This window comes from Brassica oleracea, chromosome C6 (assembly GCF_000695525.1).
Source record: "Brassica oleracea var. oleracea cultivar TO1000 chromosome C6, BOL, whole genome shotgun sequence".
NCBI classification, from domain to species: domain Eukaryota; kingdom Viridiplantae; phylum Streptophyta; class Magnoliopsida; order Brassicales; family Brassicaceae; genus Brassica; species Brassica oleracea.
In genome coordinates this window covers 2887831-2911031 of record NC_027753.1, presented here as the reverse complement: position 1 = coordinate 2911031, position 23201 = coordinate 2887831, and the positions used below count along the sequence as shown (strand labels likewise).

Below are 23201 nucleotides of genomic sequence, written 5' to 3'. Positions count from 1 at the left end.
AGTCGTCTGTTTTAATTTCTTCACCAGATGACTGAAATGTAAGTCGTCCGAGTAAATTATTCAACAGACGACTGAAATATACGTCGTCCGAGTAAATTTTTCAACAGACGACTGAAATATTAGTCGTCCACACCCTAACCAGATGACTGAAATGTAAGTCGTCCGAGTAAATTATTCAACAGACGACTGAAATATAAGTCGTCCACACCCTAAACATAACTCCTAAACTTAATTATCTAATTAAAGACTTCATAAAATCAAATCAAACTTGAAAAGTGTTTACTATACACATAAATAAACACATATAAGTGAAAACTAATTTTTGAAAAAAACATTTTAGTTTTCCAAAATCTAACCCTAACAATACATACAATACTACAACATATGTTTGCCAAACTCCTAAACCAAAGTATTTCATGATTCACTACTTCCACTCATCTATCTTCAAAACAAATCAATTTTATCATATCTTAATTTATATCACTTAAAACTGTTTATAATTACTTGATTTTTATTTTTCACGCATCAAAATATTTTTTTACAAGATTTATAAATTATTTTTAAAATAAACCGGTACCAGACGACTTACACTTCAGTCGTCCAGACGACTTCCAACATCTCAGACGACTCAGACGATTTACTAGGGCTATATTCGTAAAAATGACTTCTGTTTTTTTGTTTGGTCACAAGGGGCTGAGCTGTAATTTCACTAGGTTTTTAGGTTAGTTTTGCATTTGATTCAAGTTTGGGTATAGGTTTGGGGTTAAAATCAAGTTGTGGGTTAGTTTTGGCAAAAACCCCTTTAAATATTTAATTATGAGCAATTAGTTGGAGCTACTATATTTTAATTTTGGATTTGAATTTTTGAACAGGTGTAGTTGATGTTTGTGTGTATGTGGTTGTGTGTTTTTTTAAAAAATATTTTGGGCTTGCTTCATTGAAGTTATATGAACTTTTTACAATTTACTTATAGTATTTAATAGTGACTAGTTTAAAAGTACATGTTATAAAAATATTAGTTTGAGAAAGTGGACGTATACATGTAAATGTTATGGTATCTTAGTGATATTAAATCGTATTGGTGACTGAACATGAAATTTGCAAATTTATGTTATCGGTGGAGGACGTCAATGGAGTGTCAATTAGTTGTAGTATTTGAAGATAAAGTATTGAAATGAAGAACACATAATTTGTCATTTGTTTAAAGTAATAGCATTAGTCGCTTTGATCAAAGAAAAAAAGCATTAGTCGCATCTTTTCTTTTGAAGTTGTTTGGATGGCACAGCATTGTCGCCCTTGTAGTCTGTAGTGTGGTCATGTAACAATCAAGTTTTTTTTTAACATATATTCTATGCAATAATTTATAATGATCTTTTAGCACCGGTCTCTAACATTATACGGTAAAACCTCTTTAATTTAATAATATTGAAACTATAAAATTTATTAAGTTATATATAATTTCTTTTTTTAGATTAATATATTTTAGAAAAAAAATTATTATAAGGAAAATTACTTAATTTCAGTGTTTATATTTTCATTAAATTTTGTACGTTCGACTTGCATATCCTTTTCAATATATTATTTGATGTATATGAGATATGTATTATACAATTTTAATGTTTTTAGAGACAAGATTTATATATTAAATAATAGAAAATCTTAAGAAAAATAGAAATAAAATCCATTGTAAATATAAAACAAACAATATAATATTATTATTTATCTTATACTAATTGTATATATAAAATGATTAATTGTGGTTTCAATGGAACTATATATTTACATATAATCTTCAAAACAGTAATATGTTATTATTTTATTAGTTTGTATATTATTTGTATCAGTCCAATTCGAGAGCGACAAATTTTATTAATTTATATAATTTATTAATTTATTGAATATTAATTTATAGAGTTTCTACTACGGTTTTGTTTCCAACCAATTTTATCAATGTATAATTTCCAACATTTATCTTTCTTCTGCATGGTATGGTTATACCATAAAAGTAAATTGCATCAAGATACGAACTTTCCACAGCTCTTTGAAGATGATAGAAGCTGGTGTCAGATTGTTTTTAAAAAAAAAAAAATATTCTTGTATGTCTTTGACATGATGAACTTCTATGTTCCCGTCTGATAAGTATCTTGTCTTTAAGCAAAAAAAAAAAAGTATCTTGTCATTAGATCGTTATATCTTATTAGAAAAGCAAGTGCATAAATATTCAGTGGTTTGATAATCATATTTTTGTAAACACATACGTATTTAGCAATTCTGGCTAGGGTTATATCCGCTCTACGGACAAGTTAGCAAATGAATAAACAAGTGTATGACAAATAAAAGACATCTTAAACTTTAAGTAGAACTTTAAAATGTAATGTTTAGTTTATACTCTCAATTAACAATAACAATATTTTTTTGTAATCTAAATATTTTCACTGTTTTTATTTTGTTATTTTCATCAAAGATTATATAATTATTTTACCATTAAATTTTTGACATGAATATGTAACTGTTTTATTTAATTCCTTTTTCAAAACAATCACCGGCGAAAATAATTTATGATTGTGTATGTAAAACATATCTAATACTATAAAGTTGAGTTTTTCTCTATTTGGAGAAAATTTCGCCACATGTCATTTCAAAAAGTCTTCAATTTACGTCGGGTTTCCTAACATAAGTTATATGGCTACTCCGTTGTTCTTTTATATTCTTTTGCATATGGGCCCAGCAGTTCATGGATTTCTCCTATTTTGATTTGGGAGATGCAGAACAGAGTCGCGTGACTTTTCTGATGACACAGCCTCAGAACATGTAACTGTTGCTGCAATCATTCACTCGCTACATTAAGACTCCCACTAACACGATTTACCCGGCTCACCCCGCTCTCTCGCATTCAATCAGTTTCACCCTCCTTGATGGTAATAGAGTGACACTGGCAGAGGTATTTCTTAAGTAGCGATTCGAGAATTTAAAAGCTATGATCGAAGTTCTGGAAAGATTTGCAAAAGGTAGTAGATGAATTCAAAAAAAAAGGTTGTAGAATGATTAATTGCGTCGCAACTCTAAACATCGCATTAAAAATCATTATCTTACAATATTAAAAGGGCAATATGAAGCTTTCTAAGCTATGCCACGCCGTTTAAAAAATCAACGAATAAGAAAGCTCCAAACGGCCACATCAAACTATTGTTACTTGACACAGACTTTACACGGGCCAATTATGTGAGCTGATAATGTTGAGAACTGACCCATTTTTATGTAAAACCTATCCCTTCGCTGGCGACTTACTACGATCGTCTCATGGTCTGCCTCCAACTCCTTGCCGTTACTACCGATTCTGATTCTCGAGCCATAAAGCTTATCACTTTACTGCAGAAATCCAATCGGCCTGGATTTATTTCAATCTCATCATCTCCCCTCCCCCCTATATATGTCCTTCATCTGTGGCCCCTGCAACTATGTTCTTCAATGATGAGCTACGTTTTCGATTGATACATTTCTGAGAAGTTAGGAATACAGCGAAAGCTGTGGCTTCTTAATTGGAGTAGAGCTGTTTCTCATAGATAAACAGGTATGTAATATATTTTTTGTAAAGAGATAATTTTTTTCCTTAAATTTAGATCCGCTGAGTCGAACCATTCAACTTACAAATATCCAGTGGGTAGTTTCTGAGTGAACGTCCGGTACCTTATGAGTCTCAAGCACGCACGCGTCGAGTTTTGGTTCACTTACAAATAAAAGAGTAAGCATTTGAAACTCCTTTAACAACAAAAAAAAAAACAATTGTATTGCATACTAACCTCAATCTTAATTTGAATGAACAATTGCAGTGGGCCTGTGAGACTATGATGAATGTTTACTTGCGGGACAAGGCTGCGAAGTTCTACTGCAAATTCAGCGACACCCGCGAATACTAAACATATTAGAGGTAATCAGTTCCCTTCTTATTAGTTAGTGACTTAGTGTATGGTATAAACATAGACTCCCCATTTGTTGGCCAGGCCTTAGCTATCTTTTCTATATTCCATTTGGTAACCCACCTTTCAAACCCACAGGGAACATTGCCCTCAGCTACATTGATAAACATGTACCTCTCACAAATGAGTATCTCTCCTGGTGTACAATCCGGCCTCATTCAAATTTATTGTTGTGAACTCCATCTGATTCAAAATATATATGTATAAGATTGGCTCAAACCCAAACGTTGCTGCCATAGCTAATGCGTCAGAGGTCACCAAGGTTGCGACAATGATTGTTGCTGAGATCTTAACATGAACCCGCTAAGGTACTTTCTAGAACAAATAACCATACATACTTACTAGGTTTAACTGTTTAGGAATTTCCGGCAGGTACCATTGATGATGTTGAGACTTGAGAGGGACTCTAACTGGTACTACATTGCATGCAATGACTGCCAAACTAAAGCGAACAGAGGTCTGACTTCATTGATATTCCCAAAATGTAGAAATGTGAAGGCTACTGGAGTTGCAAAGTAATCTATCCCTATCCTCACATTTCTGCATCGAGTAGCCTTTTATTCTAAGTTGTTTCGTCTTTATTATAGGTACCATACTGATCTGTCATCTACGACAATGACGATAAGGCCACTTTTGTGCTACTTGGCGATGCTGGTCATGAGCTCACGGGAAGGCAGGCGTCAGAGTTAAACTGATAACTATTTTCAGGTCACTTTAAATATTCTTAATTCACGTATGCGGTTGTGTAGTCTCTGTAGCACCTGTTGTGAATGCTAGGTAAATGGAGACTTGGATGGGTGCTCATCATGAGAAGCGAACTCCCCAAAGTCTTGTGGTTACCATTGGCCAAGCCCACAAGTTCAGAGTGAAGGTCCCAGACTACAATTTCACAACAAAAAGCAGACCATATCTATCACTTAGGTAGTCTCTCCTGCTGTCCTGCCAGCTTGCCAGCTCTAGCACCTGCCGTGTAGATCCAAGTCAACGCAGGCGGTGATAACGAGCCAATTCTAAGGGCAAGTGTTAGCTTCAAAGTCTTCCTTATATTCAACCTGCTTTGCAAGTTCTTTTGGTGAGGCATGTGCCCCAACTAATGTCATCGAGGAGAAGAAGGAAGCGAAGCATGCAAGATTTAGTAACTAAAAGCTCTCATATTCCACTTACCTACTCCATGTATGCTTCCTGGCACCAATGACTTATCCATTATCTTATGTCTATATGGCTTATGTTTTTGTCTTTTTCTAGAATTTCCATGTCCCTTTAGCTATGTTTGCTTTATATTCCTTGGACAAACCAACCTCCATCCCAAACATCATCACTTAATGGCTTACCTTGCACAAACATCATAATTTCCAGACCAGTCTTTAACTACACAGCCACGGGGGTGATTGGTAAGTAATGTGAGTGTTTTCCACAGCTCATTTTTTTTCTACATCCACTTTGGTTTATCAATCATGCTTTAAGAAAAAATTTAAAGCTACAGCCATAAAAACTAAAATAGAAAACAAAATAGCTTTGGAAATCAATTTTTCTAGAGCTTTATATTTAGTGCTCTGAAAATAATTAATCTACAGCTACATCAATAAAATCTACTATTATTCTAAAACCAAAAAAATAAAAGCCACAACACTTACCAATCATCCTATACATCTCCGTATCTCATTCGTTGCAAAATATTCTCTACAATAACTTTTTTTAATAATCGTGGGACCCTAGATTGGAAAAGTAAGAGATTTGGCGAGATGTGTAACATTTACCTTCAATGTAATTCCACCGTGGTTGACCTTAGTTTTGTGAACTCTTTGATGATAGACTTTACTTACCTTATAGGACATCATGCTTGGAAGAAGAAGAAGCAATCACTACTACACTGTCAGCGCCCAATTGGCTAAGAATTAATACATTGATATGAGTTTTCTCATGAGCCTGGAAGAAAAACACTGATTATAACAGAAATGAAAATTTCGTACATTGATATTATTCCATTCGAGCTTGCGTCAGGGCCCACATTTATTCCTACAGGTTTTTTACTGTTCCTATAATTTATGTACTTTGTTCTCCTGCAATTTCATTATTGCTTCTTCATCCCTTTGTGTCATGGATGTACATCATATTTATATCAATTTCCATTACAGTTTTAACAAAGAAAAAAAAAACAATTACTAAAGTCTATTAATATATATGTGATTAAGATTGTTTTACCAAGATTCTAAAAACCATCCTATAATTGTAGATGATGAATCAAGGAATACAAATAAGTTTCCTATCTCGGCATATTAAACAGTCTAACTATATCATACTCGCATTTGAATTCTCGCATAGATCGATTCATTGTCTTTTCAAAAAACTTAATAGACATTATTCGAAGGCTTAATGAAATTAAAAATAGAATACAAAAAATTTCTACATCACACGCAATAAGACAAACTTAGACTTCGATTGGTTTAGTAGTTTCTGGTTTTAGTTTTGGGTTTTAGATAGTTACTAGGTTTGGTTCTTCATTTTTATATTGTGCTTTTGACTTTCAAATTTTGGTTTTAGTTTTGGTTTCTATATTTACAGTTTGGTATTAAAATTTTGATTTTTAAATTTAGATTTTTACTGTTTTTAGTGTTTTGTATTTTATTGGTTTTACAAAAAAAAAGAAATTTTCTAAGATAACTCTTTTTAGTTTATTTCCACCAAAAGAATATCCAAAGAGAAAAATGATCAAAAGAAAGTTTATTAAATGGTAAATATACACTTATACTTATATGATTGACTAATCTAAACTCAGAGAAAGAATATACATTTACTAAAAGTTGATATATATTATATAAAAAATATCACAAGTATATATGGTATGTTACAAGCAGTTTTATGGTTTACCACTTAAAAACTGATATAATATAAAAAACTGATTTGCCAATTTTATAGGAATTTTTTTCGATTAAATTGTTACAAAGGTTTTTGATTCCCTTAAATCATTTTTTTTAGAAATCTAATGGGATAATACAATGGTTAATTTTTGTAATACAAAAATAAATTAAATAAATAACTATAGGCTATATAATATTATAATATTATTCTATTTTTTTATATACATATAGAATAGTTTATGTGAATATAATATACAACATATATATAGAATTCATCAAAATTATGTCTAATTTGAAATTGAAACTAAACTATACCATATAAATATGTAGTATAGTATAGATTAAAAAACAAATATATTGATTTTACTATAAAATTGTAAAAATATATGTCTGTTTTAAATTTACAAAACATGTTATGTGTGAAAAAGCTATCTTTTTAATATGTGAAATGCAAAAGCAAATAATTGTGTTAATAAAAAACTAAAGCAATTATATGAGATGGGGGAGACATGCTAAATAAAGAAAACAAAAGAAAAATAGCAAAAATTAACACTACATATAAGGGTGATTTAGCAATTTTTATATAATGTATAGGCTATACTCTAACCATTAATTTGTTACGTATATTAAATTGAAGTTTTTTTGCTATACAATCAAAATTTACGATATTACAATGGTTTTTGCAAAACAAAAACGAAAATTCCTACTAAAACTAAATACAAGCAACACTTTAATCCAAAATATTGTTACAAAATTGTTTTAAAGAATTAGATACATACTGAAACAAAATAATTGACGTAATAGTACAAAATGTGAAATTTTAAAAATTAAAAATATAAACCACACTTTAAAAATTAGATACATACTCAATCAAAACAATTTCATAATACAAAATATAAACAATTAAAATTAAAATATATAATCTGCCCGTAGCGTGGAGAAAATCTCCAGTATTTTTAAAAAGAATATAAAAAATTAAACAGGTGTAAATTGTTTAGTCATTAAATTCCACAAAAATAGAACAGTAATTATCATTTAATTAGTATTAGTTTATAATTTATTATGTCAAAGTGAACATACACTCTAGAAATGGACATATGAACCGAAAACCGAGAACTAAACTGAAAAACTAGGATTCAAAACTGAATTGATGTTCACAAATATTCAAACTGTCCATATATCTTTGAAAACAAAAAATCCAAACTGAACTGGAAATGAACTGGAGCCGAACTAGAAACATAAAATATTTTTAGTATTAAGATTACCAAATATTTTTAAAACACTACTTACAAACTGAAATATCTGAAAAAAATGAATTGCCGAAATATTTTTTTATCCAAAATTTTTTAAATTATCCAAATAACCCTATAGAACAAAATAATTTATATCCGAACTATGTAAATTTATCCGAATTACCCTATATTTAATCTAAAAAAAGAAAAAAAAACTGACTTATCATCCGAAATATTCAAACACCCAGACCGAATTGAAACTGATATTTTATTGGATTAAGTTGACTCCTGAAATTGTAGCCTAAGCCTAACTGGAACCTCTACAAATTTTATAAATAACCAAACAATTCATATATCTTTAGAACCGAAAAAGAAACCGACACTTAACCAAAAACTGAATAGTTACCGAATATTCAAAGTATTGTTTATATATCTAAAATATTAATTATAAAAAAATAGTTTCAAAATTACCAAATAATTCTAAACACTGCTTATAAACTGAATCACCTGAAAAGTAAATTACCCTCATATTTGTTATCCTATTTTTTTTTTTTTTAAATATTATCTTAATCACCTAAAGGTGCCAAATTAGCTAAATTATTAATAGCTAAAATATTTAAATTTACGTGAATACCTGATATTTAATTCCAAATAACAAAAAAACAATTTTTATCTGAATTTTCCAAATTACCCCGAAAACATAATGAACTGGAACCGAATTGAAACCGATATTTTATCGGATATTAGTTGGTTTCTAAATTGTTAGCTAAGCTGAACTGAAACCGAAATGAAATTTATATATAATCGAACAATTCATATATTCTAGAGCTGATAAACAGAAAAAAAAACGGAACCAGAACTGAAGTGAAAACCAAAAATCCGTGACTAATCAAAACTATTAATTCTACAGTTAGTAATGACTAAATACAAAAATCTTAAAATTCTATTTACGTATTAACTTCAACGAAGGCTCGCTTCATCACAAACAAATACTAAAATACATGCACCAACACATTATTGATAAAAGAAACCACATAATATATTAAACATTCACCTACTACTATATACCTCAAAACAGCATCACCTCGACAAAATCACACACAACAACAAATGTGCTGAAGCGCGGGCATGTCCTAGTTTAATTATAAATAAATGTAGTTTTCAAAAATAATAATAAATATGTTAATTTTAAAAATATAATCTTGTTTTGAAGGTATCTTTCAAAATTTTCCCTGTCTGTCTGGGTTGTTGATGTTTTTAAGAAAAAAGGAAATAGTGAAAGTTAAATCATTTATTTACCAATCCACCGACGGAGCCTATAAATACCAGAGAGAAAGAGATTGTTTGTCACTTCAAAAAATTCTTTCTGACGCAGACACAACATAAACTCTCTCTCGACATTTGTCTCAATTAGGGTTTCGTTTGTTTGTGAAAAAAAAGAAAAGAATGGTGAAAGGAGGTACGAAGAGGAAGCCTGAGATGAAGAAGATCACAAACAAAGCTTCGCGCGCTACAACTTTTTCGAAACGCAGAGACGGTCTCTACAGCAAAGCGGCTCAGCTTTGTGTTCTCTCCGACGCTCAAATCGCTATCTTAGCGACACCGTCGTCTTCTTCCAACTCCAACGCTTCTTTCTTCTCGTTTGGTCACTCCTCCGTTGAGTCCGTTGTCTCGGCTTATCTCGCCGGACAGAGACTTCCTCCTGTTTCATCATCTCGTGACACGAGAGAAGACCTCGGTATATGTATGGCTCGCAAGGATCTAGGGTTAGGGTTTTGGTGGGACGACGACAAGCTTGCCAATTCGAAGAATCCGGAGGAACTTATGGAAGCGATGGAGTCTATGAAAGTACTCATGAGTCATCTCAAGGGTTTGGAGGATCAAACCCTATCAACGGTCGATCAATCACCTGACTTGGATGAATGGAGCGAGATGGAACTTACTCAACTCCTCCAAGATTGTGATGATGTACCACCACCACCTCCTCTTGTTAGCAACACTGACAAAGAAGAAGAGGATCAGACTGTATCTGACAACAACAACAACAACTCTGTATCATCATTACCTGCTGCAGCCGAAAAAAGCTTGGAAGAAGTGACGATGGATCTTGATTTTGATACTATTTTTGAAGGTTTGCTATCCTATGATGATGAGGATCTCTTCTGGTCTGATGACCTATTGTTCATGTAATTTTGAGGAGACTACGTTCGGTTTGTGTCTCCATGTCTTAATCAAGTGTAATAACATGTTTAACAAGTAAAATTTGAGGTTTGTGTACTTCTTCTTGTTATGTTTTTGCTTATTTGTTCTCACATATATTCTTTGCAAACGGGTACTGATCTCTGTTCGTATCTTCAATAAGAAGTTTTATAAACAAAACATACATTAGGGACATTCATTATAAATCAGCACTGACATTCATATTGTAATATTCAATCTTACAAAACTGAATGTTGCGAGCAGAGCATGGATCCTCTAGCACATACCTCAACAGAGTACAAAAGACTATCTCTGCTACAGTTCTCAATACAAAAAATTCTTCAAAAGCATAATTAGTCTTTACTTTACACAATCCAATTGTCCGCACGACCACCCTTACTCCTACAAGAGAGTGTCGTGTCCTGAAATTTAACTGCCAAGATGATAAAAGTAGACAAAGTCGTGTTCCATTAGGGAAGATGAACATCGCAGCTTGGGCGAAAGAAGAACAACACCAACAATAACAACATTGTAGATGCGGAGGAGACACAGAGGATTGAGTTTGATAAATGAGAAGAAGCAGAGGAATCCAAACATGACACAGAGGATTAAGTGTTGCTGTTGTTTTTTTTTTTTTTTTTTTTTTTTTAAGTTTGTACTCTTATATATGGCCTTAATAATAGCTTGTTCGGTGAACAAACACAGAGTAACAGACTTAAAAACGTGTTAAGTCTAATCAGAAGCAGAGATGCGACCTATTGAGGTTACAAAAATATGTTGTGGTTGGTTCTCATGCGTCATTAGACTATGGGGTAACTTTTATCTTTTGAATAAAACATGATTGACTTACGTTAGGTCTCTAGGTCTTTCCTATTGCCTTAAGGAAAAAAATTAAACCAGAACTTATACAAAGACAATGTAAGTCGGTCTACGCAAACCGAACAACAATTGTGCTAGTGGCCTTCTATAAAATTTCACTGTAGTGCACACTAGTACTTTTGGTTCTGTTAGCTCAATGATTAGTTCTTTTACATCATACATGGCTTTCAGAGTTAATCCATATTATGCAGTTTTATTATTATCCCGAAGGTATCCTAAACCTATTGAATTACTCAGAGTAATTTCAAATACAAATGTATCATATGGATAGACTATCTCTCTTTGTATTTAAATGAAATCTAAATTATGGCTTTATATCCACGTGACCATAAAGTAAATGTAATGTTTAACCCCGGATTATTTAGCTTCTCAAAGTTCGCCTACCACTAAACCACCACATTATTATATAAAGTTTTTGATATTTTTTTGTAAAAGGTCTGACACACTTTATTATATCAACAATTTTCTTTGAAGATTAAATGATTCATTTGGAAATAGTTAGAACTGTTTTAGTATGTGTTTCTAGATAATTAAAAAAAAAATTTAGTAAACAACAGACCAAAATTTAATTTTATATAGAGTAAAAAAATTACAAGTCAATAATATCATCAGAACTATAGTATTAATTTATATCATTATTAATTATTATTATAAAATATTTATATTTAAACATTTTTTTTAAAAAAAATTGATAAAACTTTGTAGATTTGTATTTCGTCATTTTATTAGATTATTTAATATATTTTATGTATCGATAATGCATATTCTAAAATATAAATGTGTTTTTAGATGTAATTTAATAAAATAACGTCAAAAAGAAAAAAAGATTAGAGATGAATTTTATTTTGAGAAAAAAATCTAACAATACAAAGTTTTGTTATTTCTATATATACATATTCATTGATTTATTATTTTAATGAAACATATATTTATCTATTTTTCTAAATATTAATATTTGCATTTGACATTATCAATGGTTCAAACTAGTAATTTAAAATATTTTGAATAATTTTGTTTTGACAGACTATGGAAAAGTACACAAGTTTCAGATTAAGAAAATTCCAAAAACAAAATTGAATAAATTTTGTTATTTTATTAATTTAAATGAGTAATTTGTTTACTCTATATATCTTAAATCTTTTCTTTCCCATACTTTTTTGTTTTCTCTTGAATCAATAAATATTCTCAAATATATAATATCTAAAATAAATAAGAATAAAATATAAATTTGAACTTGAATATGAGTCTAGACGAGTTTCATGTTTCCAAAATGAATATGATTATTCACAACGAAAAATAGTTGTAATGTAAAAAAAAAAAGAGAACAACAGAACATTATTCAAAAACACCAAATTGCCCTTTATTTGTAACTTACATCTCTTTATGTTGGTTAACAAATTCTATATATTTAAGAGGAAACCAAACAGAAAAATAAAATTATTTTTTGCTAAAGGATATGGTTAGGTGTCGGTTGATTCGGTGTCGGTAAAAAGAGTGTTGAGATGATCACCATTCTTATAAATACAATTCAACCCTAAAACAAAACATTAACTATTTTAGGTCTGTTATCTTCGACTGATAGTGTTTCTTCAGTAAAGTAGCCATGAGAATCAATTTCGACCACGAAATCGATAACAATCCTCAACCGGAAGAAGCTGGCACGATCACAGTCACTGCCACGATCTTTGGCGACGATGATGAGTTTGACACGCCATTCACGACTAGGTCACACTCCATACAAGACTTCTTCGGTTGTGATGAGGACGAAGACTCCGACTGTCAAATCGTACGGGAATTGAAGTGTTTCCTTCTGATGGAAGCCATTATCGACGACGACGACGTTATTGGTGATGCGATGAGGAAACTAGTTGCCTACATTGACGGTGTAGCTTGTTTCACAAGTAGTAGTGACTATTCTCTTGGATGTGCTTTATCGGTTCAGATGGATCTTTTTCCTGAACCGATAAGGCCAGTAATAACACCCGGTTTAGACCCGCTAGCAATAACACCCGGTTTAGACCCGCTAGTAATAACACCCGGTTTAGACCCGCTAGCAAGGTCGTGGTCAAAACCCTAATAAGGAAAGTATACACGAAGAATATCGAAAAGGAGAACATGAACAAGAAGAAGAAGAAGAATAGCTTGGAAGAGTGCACAATTTGTTTGGAAGAGTTTAAGAATGGAGGAAGAGTTGTGCCTTTAGCTTGTGGACATGAGTTCGACGAGGAGTGTATCGTGAAGTGGCTTGAGACCAGTCATGTTTGTCCATTGTGTCGTTACGAGCTGCCATGTGAAGATCAAATGAATTAAGTGCTCCATCGGTTTCACAACTAGTAAGAGAATGTAGATTTGGCTTAGGAGGGTTAGTTATTATAGTGAAGCTCTCTTTAATTAGTACTCTCTTTAAAAAAAAAAGAAATCCATCCGTTTGTTTTGCTACTTTGAAGCATGTTGTGTATACTTATCATGATATCCTCTTCTGTTGTCTCAAAAAAACTTGGCTAACATTTATAAAGAAACGCTTATTGTTTATTACATTGATCATTCTTACAAATGGTTGCAATCAACCTGTGTGTTGTACATTCTATTGGCAAAAGTTAAAAGGCTTTTGGTTATGTTAAGAAATTGTTCTCAAGAGAGAGAGAGAGAGAGGAAAATTTACAAAATATTGAAACTAACCTGTGTTGTTGTACATTGTATTCCCAAAGTTGGCTGTTTCTTTTTAGCAAAAAAAAAAAAAAAAAAAATTGGTTGTTTCTGTAATGACCTTCCTGCAAGGTGAAGGGAACAATCTTTCGTAAGTGACTAGTTCAGGAAACTGAAATGAAATATTGAATCTTTGGTCTATATGATTTTAGTTAAAATGAATATATAACACAACACACTTTGTGAATCTCTGATTCTTTCAACAAATTTTCTGAACCCATGATTTTATTCCCTCAGCGAGAACTAACTACACTTCATACAGTTTCCAACTATTACACTAACTACCTGTGATATATTTTGTCATTCTCAAACACCCATACTTAACAAAAAAAAGCACCCCAATCAACTCAGGTCTCTTAGTTTTTTTAAGTTAAAATATAAGAGACATTATCTTATATGAAGCTAAAAACCCAATTCTAAAAGATTTGGGTTAATCATGCTCTGACACACGCTTGAGTGGCTTATGGCTGCCTGGTCATGTAATACTTGGTTGAATGAATCTGGAGTATAAATTTACCGGATGACAAAAAAAAAGAGAGACACACCATGCGGTTTGTCTTATCATAGAGAGAACTTCTTGCCGTCTTTAATGATTTCGCCGTTGAAATAACCACAAAACCTGTCAGCCTCCTCCTGGTGGAAGCAGCTCAGTTCGGTGATTCAATGACGACGACGACGACGGTGACCGTCAAGCTTTCTCGTTCAAATCGTATCTATCGCTCTTCAGTAAGTATTGCGTCTCTTCCTTATAACATTTACGATTTCAACGATGAAGAAGAAATTTTGAAATGCTCAGGCTTTCAATTTTACCCAGGAACCAGTGGAAGGAAAAATCGTGATAAAATCTCCCAGCTCGATCTCTCACCAAGCGATACGTTTATCAGTCAATGGATCAGTCAATTTGCAGGTTTTCAGATTCTCGATCGAACCTTTGTTTCAATTCAATTCCAACCTAAAAAAACTCCTTCTTCCTCTCCTCAGGTGCGTGGAGGATCAGCTGGAGTTATAGAGTCTTTCTATGGCGTCATCAAACCCATTCAGATCGTGTAAGCAAAGCTTACCTTTTAAACTCTTGCTTACGCCAGCAAAAAAACTTGGAATTGACTGCTTCATTCGTTTCTTGAACCTTGTCATAGAAAGAAGACGATCCAAGTCAGATCTTCTGGGAGAATCCCTCCCGGAACTACAGAGGTAGCACCATTTGATAAAGTTTGATTGTTTTCAACTATTACATTGAAACTTGTTGTTGTTGGTAGATACCGTTCTCTGTGAATCTGAGGGAGCCTGGGGAAAGCATTGCAGAAAAGTTCTATGAGACGTTTCATGGAACTAATATTAACATCCAAGTTAGTATTTTTTTTACCCTTTTTTTGAAATATTTTTTTTTTCTTCTGAGAATTGGTATATTGATTGATGCAAATATCTGTGACAGTATCTACTTACTGCAGACATACCGCGAGGATACTTGCATAAACCTTTATCTGCAACAATGGAGTTTATAATCGAGAGCGGTAGAGGTACCCCCCTTTTTTTTTTCTCTGACTTCATTGATGTTTGTGTGGAAAGTCCTGAATTTTGCTGTGATGTTTTTTTCTTTTTCTTTTTGGGGTTGAAGTTGATCTTCCTGAGAGGCCGCTTCCTCCAGAAATGGTCGTCTTCTACATCACTCAAGACACTCAGAGACATCCGTTACTTCCCGAGATTAAGACAGGTTTGTCTTCTACTTTGGAGATTTCATAGTTTTCTGTGATCTGTTAAAAGAGAGAATTAATCTGAATATTGATCTCAATAGGTGGTTTCCGAGTTACCGGAAAATTAGCGACTCAATGCTCTTTGCAGGATCCACTTGGTGGCGAGTTAACAGTGGAAGCATCTTCAGTTCCTATTACTTCTATCGATATTCACCTACTCCGCGTTGAGTCGATAATTGTGGGGGAGAGAATTGTTACTGAGACCTCTTTGATTCAGTCTACACAGGTTAACCACTACCCGTTTATGCAACAGTTGTATATAGAAATTTCTTGCCAAGAGATTAAAGACAGTTCTTCTTATCGTCTCTCATGTTCAGATTGCAGATGGAGATGTCTGCCGTAAGATGACACTACCAATTTACGTTCTACTTCCTCGGCTTCTGATGTGTCCATCCATTTTCGCAGGGTAACTTTCTTTGCTTCTCTATAAACCTCAAATAGTAACTCATCACTGAGGGATGGATGATTGACTGATCGTTGTGATCCAATGTCTCTGCGGAACAGCCCCTTCTCAGTGGAGTTCAAGGTATGCATCACCATCAGTTTCAAGTCGAAGCTAGCCAAAGCACAACCAAAATCTGATCCTACGGCTCCAAGACTATGGGTGAGAAAAAGAAAATCTAACTTCCTAATGTGGTTTTTTTCTTTGCGATGATGCAAGTAAACGATTCATGCGAAAATTTCCAGATGGCTCTGGAGAGACTACCGCTAGAACTTGTCCGGACAAAGCGAGATCAGTTCAGTTGCTAGTGAACTGTATCCACGTGGTTCACTTCGTCTCCGCTTGCTCTGCCTGCGTAATTTAAGCAGTTTGAACATTCATGTCTGCGTGTAAATACCATTTATTTCGATTTTATTCCTCCGGCCAAAATATTTGTTACTATGTAGACACCAGATTCAATTGAGAGATGATGTTTAACCGATAAACAAATTGAACCAAATGAATCCGACTTAGAAACGGAAAGAACGGCACAAAACACAGATCGATGATTTTAACGCATTAACAAATTGAATCAAATGAATATGAACAACGTACGTGGGTGCTATATACATAATTACACAGAAAAGTGACCTGTAAAACTAAACAAAAAAACAGCAAACGAAGACTTACCTTCTGTAGCTTACAGCCAACGGACACTGTGCCGAATCAGGGTGAAGAGCTTTGACCAAAGTCACAAACTTGAGTGCTTTCTCAGTGCAGCACCACTTAAGCTTCCATATAACTGAATCCACTCTTCTGGTCTCTTTGATCTTCAGTGACACAACCCTGCCTTGCGATTGAACGATCTGGAGAAGGGCAAATTTCAAGTTTGTACATGAAACGTTCACATCACATCTCGATGACGCGCGAGCAAAAGGGGAAGAAGAATGAAGACACTTATTACCGTCTCAGATATATCAGAAATGGAACAGCACGAGTCAAGCGAGAAATATGGAGCAGAAGAAGAATATGCTCTTTGAGAACTAAGTTGTGCCAAGTCTTCATTGCATATAAAGAGACGCCCACCAGCCACAAATAGCGACCGCCAACGCCACAACGCTTCTATTCAGCAAATCAAACAAAAATGTTAGTTTCCAATCAGCCATAGCATGTATTGTAGGTTATGGACACAGAGAACATAGATGACTGTAGTTACAAGACTGTGCTGTTTCATGGTTCATGATGCAGAGTGCACCTTATTAGGAACATGCAAGTGAAACAAGGGACCCAAAATAGTTTCTCTGGTAAAGTGCTCAGCGCCATATGTAATAAAACCACAGTAATAAAAAAGAAGGGACATTGGCTTGTTGTGAATATGAATCCTATACTCCAGGTTGCCTAAGTGAGCATAAGTAATTGATTTGGCCTAACCACAAGTTTGCGAATTATCAATAGAAGATACACTCTCAAGTTTATTTTCAGGTGTGGTTGGTTTAAGGGGAGATGCAAATTTGAGCGAACCATTTTATATTAATCTAGGATATCATAGATAGTTGGATGGATACACAAGAAAGACTATACCTCCAAGGGTGCAGCTCTGAAATTGAAGAATATTGTACTGGAATATACTCAGCTTCAATCCTCCACAAATTTCTTTCTCAAACAAGTCCACCTGAATATTCTCTAGACTGCCATTAACATGGAAGAAAAGATTATGACAGTAAAAATTTACACAGCCGACTCTAGACTGAAAGTTAAAAAGCTTACCTTCCAAGAGAGCATTTAGAATCCTGAGAATCAAAAACTTGTATGATATTGAGTAAGTCTGTTGTCTTCTCAATGCACTTTGTAACAAAAATGTATTCTGCATCCTCAAAAAAGCGTAGCCTACACAGAAAGAACAAGAAGGATTCAGAACATATACATAAACCAAATCGACAAAGCCGGAAAAAGACCAACCTCACAAGCTGAAGTCCTAGACCAACTGAAACGTCTTGTAACTCGCTGATTTCATGGGAACACAGTACACTTAAGGTGCTCCCTGCAGAAACCCGTGGCCGTTAAGAACTCAGCATCAGAAAAACTTATGACATGATTTGCAAAGGAACACAGATGATTAGTCTAACCTTGATAAGTCGCAGACACACCCACGAGTAGCACGTAAAGCTTGTTTAGGGTGCTCAGCAGCAACACTGCTTCCCTGTATTTCAGAATACTGTCAAAAGGGAAGAGAAAAAATAGCTTCCTGGTACAACGATGCTTCTCAACTAGCTATGAAGTTAAATAAGATAAATCAAAATTCAAGTACGATTTTTCACACATCACCCACTTCAAGAAAGCCCAAGCATCTAAATCTAATGCAAACAATTCCGTTGAATACTAAGAAAGCTTAGCCATAATAAAAAAAGGATGATATCACATCTCTCTCAGCAAGTCAAGAATAAAGAAAAACAAAACCTATGTATAAACCTACCGAAAGGGACTTATATTACCATCATTTACCACTACAAACTAAACCACGAAAGTGTTACAAAAACTCACCGTTGCTTGTACGTAGAACCTTTCTGTAGTATAAAATCACAGCTCATGTACGTCCTACAAGTTTCTTGAGAGCTGGAATCTGCCAGTTTTGCTGAAAAATATTCCTCTACTGAATCGCCTTTTCCTTCATGTGTTCTGTCAGTCCCCAAATATCTACTATTGCTATTACTACTACTACACATCATTGACAGAGAACTTTCTTGCAAATGATCAGAACCAGAAAAACAGATATCTGCGTCACTGCTGAGAGATGCCTCCGCATTAGTAATACAACTTTCCTCTTTCTGAAAGGAAACATATCTTTTTATAGGTTTCCTTATGCTTTTCTTTGTCTCAACCAAATGGCAAATATGTTCACCATTATGCAATTCCGAAAGAGAACTACTGGTATTCTCCTTCATCGATCCACCAGTCCTCAAAGATTCTATTATGCTACTACCATTCTCCGGTTGAGAATCAAGAGAGCTTGTTACTTTGGGTTCACACCCCGGAATCTCCTCACGCAGTCTATTCACATAAAGAAGATCTGTCAACCGACTGTTTTCATGGTTCGAATACTCAGACTCAGAGTCATAGTTATCATCTTCACTGCAGCTGCTTGTGCTATCAGATGATGCAACTGAATAAGAATCTGCAGACAGCTGTAAGATTTCTTCCACCAAATTCTGACGTCGATGCAAGACATCTTTCTGATAATGAGGGGGTGACCCAGGATAAGTTGATGAAAATGATCCCATTATATCCTGGCCTATATCCAATGTTGACGCATTTCCATTTTCAGCTAACTTCTCCCCGGAAGGGGCTGTAGAAAACAGGTTGTTTGGTTCAACCGATGCAAATTCCTGACTTTGATTTGTAGCTTGAAGGCCTAACGAAGAGATGTCACTAGTCATAGTCTGTGTCTCATTACCTTCAACGTACTTCATATCATCCATACCGGTTTTGTGATCCACAGATGAACCATTGCATTCTAAATTTTTCCTATGGCCCTTATCTCTTGAAGCTCGTAAAGAGCTGGACGAGTATCTTCGTGTTCCACTATGCTGCCTTGAAATTCCTCTTGCGTTTGAACAGTACTTTTCCATATTGATACCCAAGCTGTCTTTGCTGACATCTGCAAAATCCTCTGATGAATGATCCATCCATTCCTTGAACTCTCGTAGCCATAGAACAGAACGTTCTTTCTTCAGGTTTTCAACTTTCCTTATAAGACCAAATATGTCAGCATCTTGATCACACTTTATATTGTCTTTGTTCTCGTGATCACATGACACAGTCTCTTGGTCAGAATTCGCGTAGGTGCTCTCTTCCTCGCAATCAATAGAAGCGAGACGGCAGATCATTTTCTGTTGAAGGTTAAAACAGAACAATAAGCTTACAGTAATTATTTATCAAACAACATAAACCAAGATGCTGAAAAAACAAATAAAGAAGCTGAATGCCACATGTGCATGGCTGAAACGTTCACCAAAACAGTCACACCACAATGCCCAACTAACTGGCTTGAATTTTGTTTCGTTCTACATTTTTTCCTAATTCACTATCACGAAAAGGGCCGATACAAGCAAGAGCAAATAATATATGCATGTGTGCAAGTATATTGTGAGTGGACTTGTGGCTACTTACCTTTTTTCTATTACAGCTTTCTTCTTCGTTACCTTCCTCTCTAGCTGGATAATAGAATCCGTAGCTGGCAGGCTCACTATGTCTATGGGCTACAATGATTTGCCTCTTCCAAAATTCTCTAGTTCCTATCTGTTTGCCATCTAGTTTCAGCTGAAAAGTCGTACAACACAAGATGCATTACAAGCCAAACAAAAGCAGACAGTGCCATTTCTTTCGTCTAGATAAGATTCCAAGATCTCCAAAACAAGAATAAAGAAACTTACGCCATCTGGAATAGCAATGTAGCTGAAGACATGTGCCCTGTACCATCGAGCACAGCACACTGGATTCCCTTCCAGCCACAATTCTTTGAGTAGTGAAAGACTCCAAAGCAACTCCAGTTCCAAAAAATTTGAAATAATATTGTAGGATACATCAAGGCCTTCGAGTGACTTCAAGTTCTCAATCCCACGCAACGTAGTTAGAGCGTTGTTCCTCAAAACAAGCTTTACAAGATGACAGGATACCTGCATTGTCCCAAAACACCGGTTATGGGTCCCAAGGGTGAGCATCAAAGCTTAGGACAGATGCATGTATCATTCCTAGACAGTCCAAAGGACAATCAGAATACGAACCTCAAAGGACAAAAGCGAGCACTACAACATTCCTTCTCATCTAACAAACGTGAATGTTATATAACCTTAGATAAAATGAAACATATGCATGGATCATATACTGAAGCCTGAAGTTTTCCCCACCTGACTCAAGTGAGAAACTGTTCTAAGATGATTAAAACCAAGATCAAGGTGCTTCAGTTTGGTGCATCTCCTAAGGTTATCCACTTTCGCAAACTTGTTTCGACTCAGATCAAGCGACTCAGCAGCTGAAAGAAGCTGCAAGGACTCATCCATGAGCACAAGACGGTTACAAGAACATGATACAACCGCCAACTTGTTCCACTCTTGCGAATTCGTTATCTCTGCAATTCTACTGGCGAAAACATGCCGCAACGCATCCTATATCAAATGGCAGCAACACATTATTCAAATGATTCATAGATATATAACTTCAACTGCTCATTATCCATTCCAACTATACTAAGTGTTCAATTTTTTTTAATCGTCTTATTTTGACCAGGGTTTGTGCCTCATGTTGATTAACTTGAGGCCAAAAGCCCAACACATGTTAATTCAAAAAAAAAAATATAGTGTTCAATTTCTCTGTACAAAGGTAACAAAATTGTAACTAACAGTGGAGTTATGGCAGATGATCTTCTCCAAGGTGTGACGGAGATCGAGCAAGCCCTTAGCCGGAGAAGTAGACAAATCACAGCCACGAAGTTCCAAAACCTTAAGCCTACCAAAGGGAATAAGAGACAACGGCGTCGGATCGCGAGCGGGGGAAGGAAGCGTGGAAACGACCTTAACCGAAGTGAGGATTCGGAGTATACGACGGAGCTGCTCGAGAGCGCGGTAGTCTCCGAGGTCGGACACGTAAGCGCGAAGGTAGTCAACAGGAGCGCCGGAGAGCATGCGCTCGAGCTCACGGAGAGACTCGAGGCGGAGGTGAATATAGTGAAGACCAGCTGGATTGAGCTTGAGAACCATGGTTTCCTCGAGAAGCGACTCGGTTTCTTCTTCTAGAAACTTCTGTAGCTTCTCAACGTAGCGATCTCCCGTCACAATCGCCATTGGAATCGAGTTACATACACCGAAGGCGAAGAGAAGTGGAGGCGAGTCGTTAAGAAGGCGGAATCGAGGTAGAGAGAGAGGGAGGTTTTGGAGGTGTAAAGATAGAAACCGCCATGGCTGATTGATTACGGAGACAGAGAGAGAAGAGCGACGGGGGAAGACGAATCATTGGAGAAAGAAAGAAAATAAAATAAAATGGGTAAAATGGGAAATTTGAAAATAGTTTAAGGGTGTTTTTGTCTTTTCAGTTAGCATGCGCTAAATTTCAAGAAACACATGGCAGCCATGCCTTTCAAGAATCAACCTGGTGTCCTCCCCATGTGGTGTTACAAACTACGAGTAATTCTGATTAAGTTTTCAGGTAGGTCGAACCGGATGAGTTGTAGATGAACAAATCGATTTGAGATATTGATTAAACCGAAGGAATCAAACAAAAACAGATACTCTACACGCCCTACAGGGTTTATGGTTATAATAATCACCTACATTAATTGTATCTAAAACTAGGCCTGAGACGGATCGGATATCCGGATAATTTTAAGGTATCCGGATCCTTATCCGGCGGATCCATAATTTTACTAACCTTATCCGGATCCGAAGTTCTTAAATATCCGGGTGTCGGATATCCTTCTAAAATTGTAATATCGGACGGATATCCGGATCCGGATTTGGATCCTTAAAATAAATAAAATAATACTATTAATATATATAAAAATATTAAAAATAATTTAAAAATAAAAAATATATAATGTTTTTAATTATTTCTATGTAAAATTTACATATACTATTATAAAAATGAAAATACATTTAATAAAGTTAGTTTTTATATATAGATATTACTATTTCTGAAATAGTTGTTAGTAAAACTTACGGATCCGGATATCCGGACTAAAAAATCAAGATATTCGGATCCGGCTTTTACGGATCCAACATTTTACTATCCAGATCTGGATTCGGCTCCTCCGGATATCCATATTTTTGGATCGGATCCGGATCGAATCTCGGATCGAATCCGGATCTCGGATAAAAGTCCTAGGCCTATCTAAAACTTTCTACATAATTTCTAAAAGTTATTTAGTTCAATACCCTTAAACTGAGGCAAATAAAAAAACTGCATATGATTTGATATATGTATAAATTACTATAGATTTTTCTTCGAGTTTCTAAAATTACGTTTATTTTCCCTCTTTTTTCTTCCTAAACTCACTTTTCTTTTGCATTCTTTTTTTTCTTATATTTTTTTCCTCTCCTCTTATATTTCATTCCACCTATTTTCATTCTCCTTTCTCGAACTCTCTTTCCTCCTACTTCCCCTTTCTTCTTTTATATTCTATTTCTTTA

At 34.6% G+C, this 23201-nt stretch overlaps 3 protein-coding genes across 6 annotated transcripts; 2 read left to right on the top strand and 1 right to left on the bottom strand.

The window, feature by feature from the left end:
• The first annotated feature begins 4758 nt into the window (after positions 1 to 4758).
• Positions 4759 to 10257, top strand: LOC106297226 (agamous-like MADS-box protein AGL97). Its single transcript, XM_013733507.1, has 2 exons — positions 4759 to 4848; positions 9508 to 10257. Exons 1-2 carry the CDS (start codon positions 4759 to 4761, stop codon positions 10255 to 10257), a joined length of 840 nt encoding a protein of 279 aa, XP_013588961.1.
• A 4150-nt stretch (positions 10258 to 14407) lies between these two features.
• On the top strand, positions 14408 to 16475 carry LOC106300437 (Down syndrome critical region protein 3 homolog). 2 transcript variants are annotated; one of them, XM_013736576.1, is made up of 11 exons: positions 14408 to 14577; positions 14648 to 14758; positions 14833 to 14897; positions 14988 to 15042; positions 15108 to 15197; positions 15284 to 15368; positions 15467 to 15562; positions 15644 to 15828; positions 15920 to 16008; positions 16107 to 16206; positions 16290 to 16475. In XM_013736576.1, the coding sequence occupies exons 1-11, from the start codon at positions 14515 to 14517 to the stop codon at positions 16350 to 16352; spliced, it is 1002 nt and encodes a 333-aa protein (XP_013592030.1). In that variant the 5' UTR covers positions 14408 to 14514; the 3' UTR covers positions 16353 to 16475. The 2 variants fall into 2 exon arrangements, with proteins under 2 accessions (XP_013592030.1, XP_013592031.1); XM_013736577.1 differs by having other exon boundaries at positions 14410 to 14577; positions 14666 to 14758.
• Positions 16476 to 16585: 110 nt separating this feature from the next.
• On the bottom strand, positions 16586 to 22016 carry LOC106300436. Of its 3 annotated transcripts, none has more exons than XM_013736573.1 (11): positions 21420 to 22016; positions 20928 to 21185; positions 20454 to 20696; positions 20191 to 20340; positions 18565 to 19910; positions 18150 to 18223; positions 17983 to 18064; positions 17791 to 17910; positions 17605 to 17711; positions 16988 to 17145; positions 16586 to 16889 (listed from the first exon to the last, which is right to left on the bottom strand). In XM_013736573.1, the coding sequence occupies exons 1-11, from the start codon at positions 21858 to 21860 to the stop codon at positions 16710 to 16712; spliced, it is 3159 nt and encodes a 1052-aa protein (XP_013592027.1). In that variant the 5' UTR covers positions 21861 to 22016; the 3' UTR covers positions 16586 to 16709. The 3 variants fall into 3 exon arrangements, 2 of the variants coding, with proteins under 2 accessions (XP_013592027.1, XP_013592029.1); XM_013736575.1 differs by having other exon boundaries at positions 16590 to 16889; positions 16988 to 17142; XR_001262014.1 differs by lacking the exon at positions 16586 to 16889 and having other exon boundaries at positions 17605 to 17706.
• Between the last annotated feature and the right edge of the window lie 1185 nt (positions 22017 to 23201).

What these genes read in the sequence shown, in the direction of transcription:
- LOC106300437 (XM_013736576.1), top strand. Translation starts at nt 14,515, where the DNA reads ATGACGACGACGACGACGGTGACCGTCAAGCTTTCTCGTTCAAATCGT. An exon ending in GAACTAATATTAACATCCAA is followed by an intron (nt 15,198 to 15,283) that starts GTTAGTATTTTT and finishes TATCTGTGACAG; the next exon opens with TATCTACTTACTGCAGACAT. An exon ending in TGTCCATCCATTTTCGCAGG is followed by an intron (nt 16,009 to 16,106) that starts GTAACTTTCTTT and finishes TCTGCGGAACAG; the next exon opens with CCCCTTCTCAGTGGAGTTCA.
- LOC106300436 (XM_013736573.1), bottom strand. Translation starts at nt 21,860, where the DNA reads ATGGCGATTGTGACGGGAGATCGCTACGTTGAGAAGCTACAGAAGTTT. An exon ending in TCATCTGCCATAACTCCACT is followed by an intron (nt 21,186 to 21,419) that starts GTTAGTTACAAT and finishes CATTTGATATAG; the next exon opens with GATGCGTTGCGGCATGTTTT. An exon ending in TGTGTCTGCGACTTATCAAG is followed by an intron (nt 18,065 to 18,149) that starts GTTAGACTAATC and finishes GGGTTTCTGCAG; the next exon opens with GGAGCACCTTAAGTGTACTG.
- LOC106297226 (XM_013733507.1), top strand. Translation starts at nt 4,759, where the DNA reads ATGGAGACTTGGATGGGTGCTCATCATGAGAAGCGAACTCCCCAAAGT. An exon ending in CCCACAAGTTCAGAGTGAAG is followed by an intron (nt 4,849 to 9,507) that starts GTCCCAGACTAC and finishes GTGAAAAAAAAG; the next exon opens with AAAAGAATGGTGAAAGGAGG.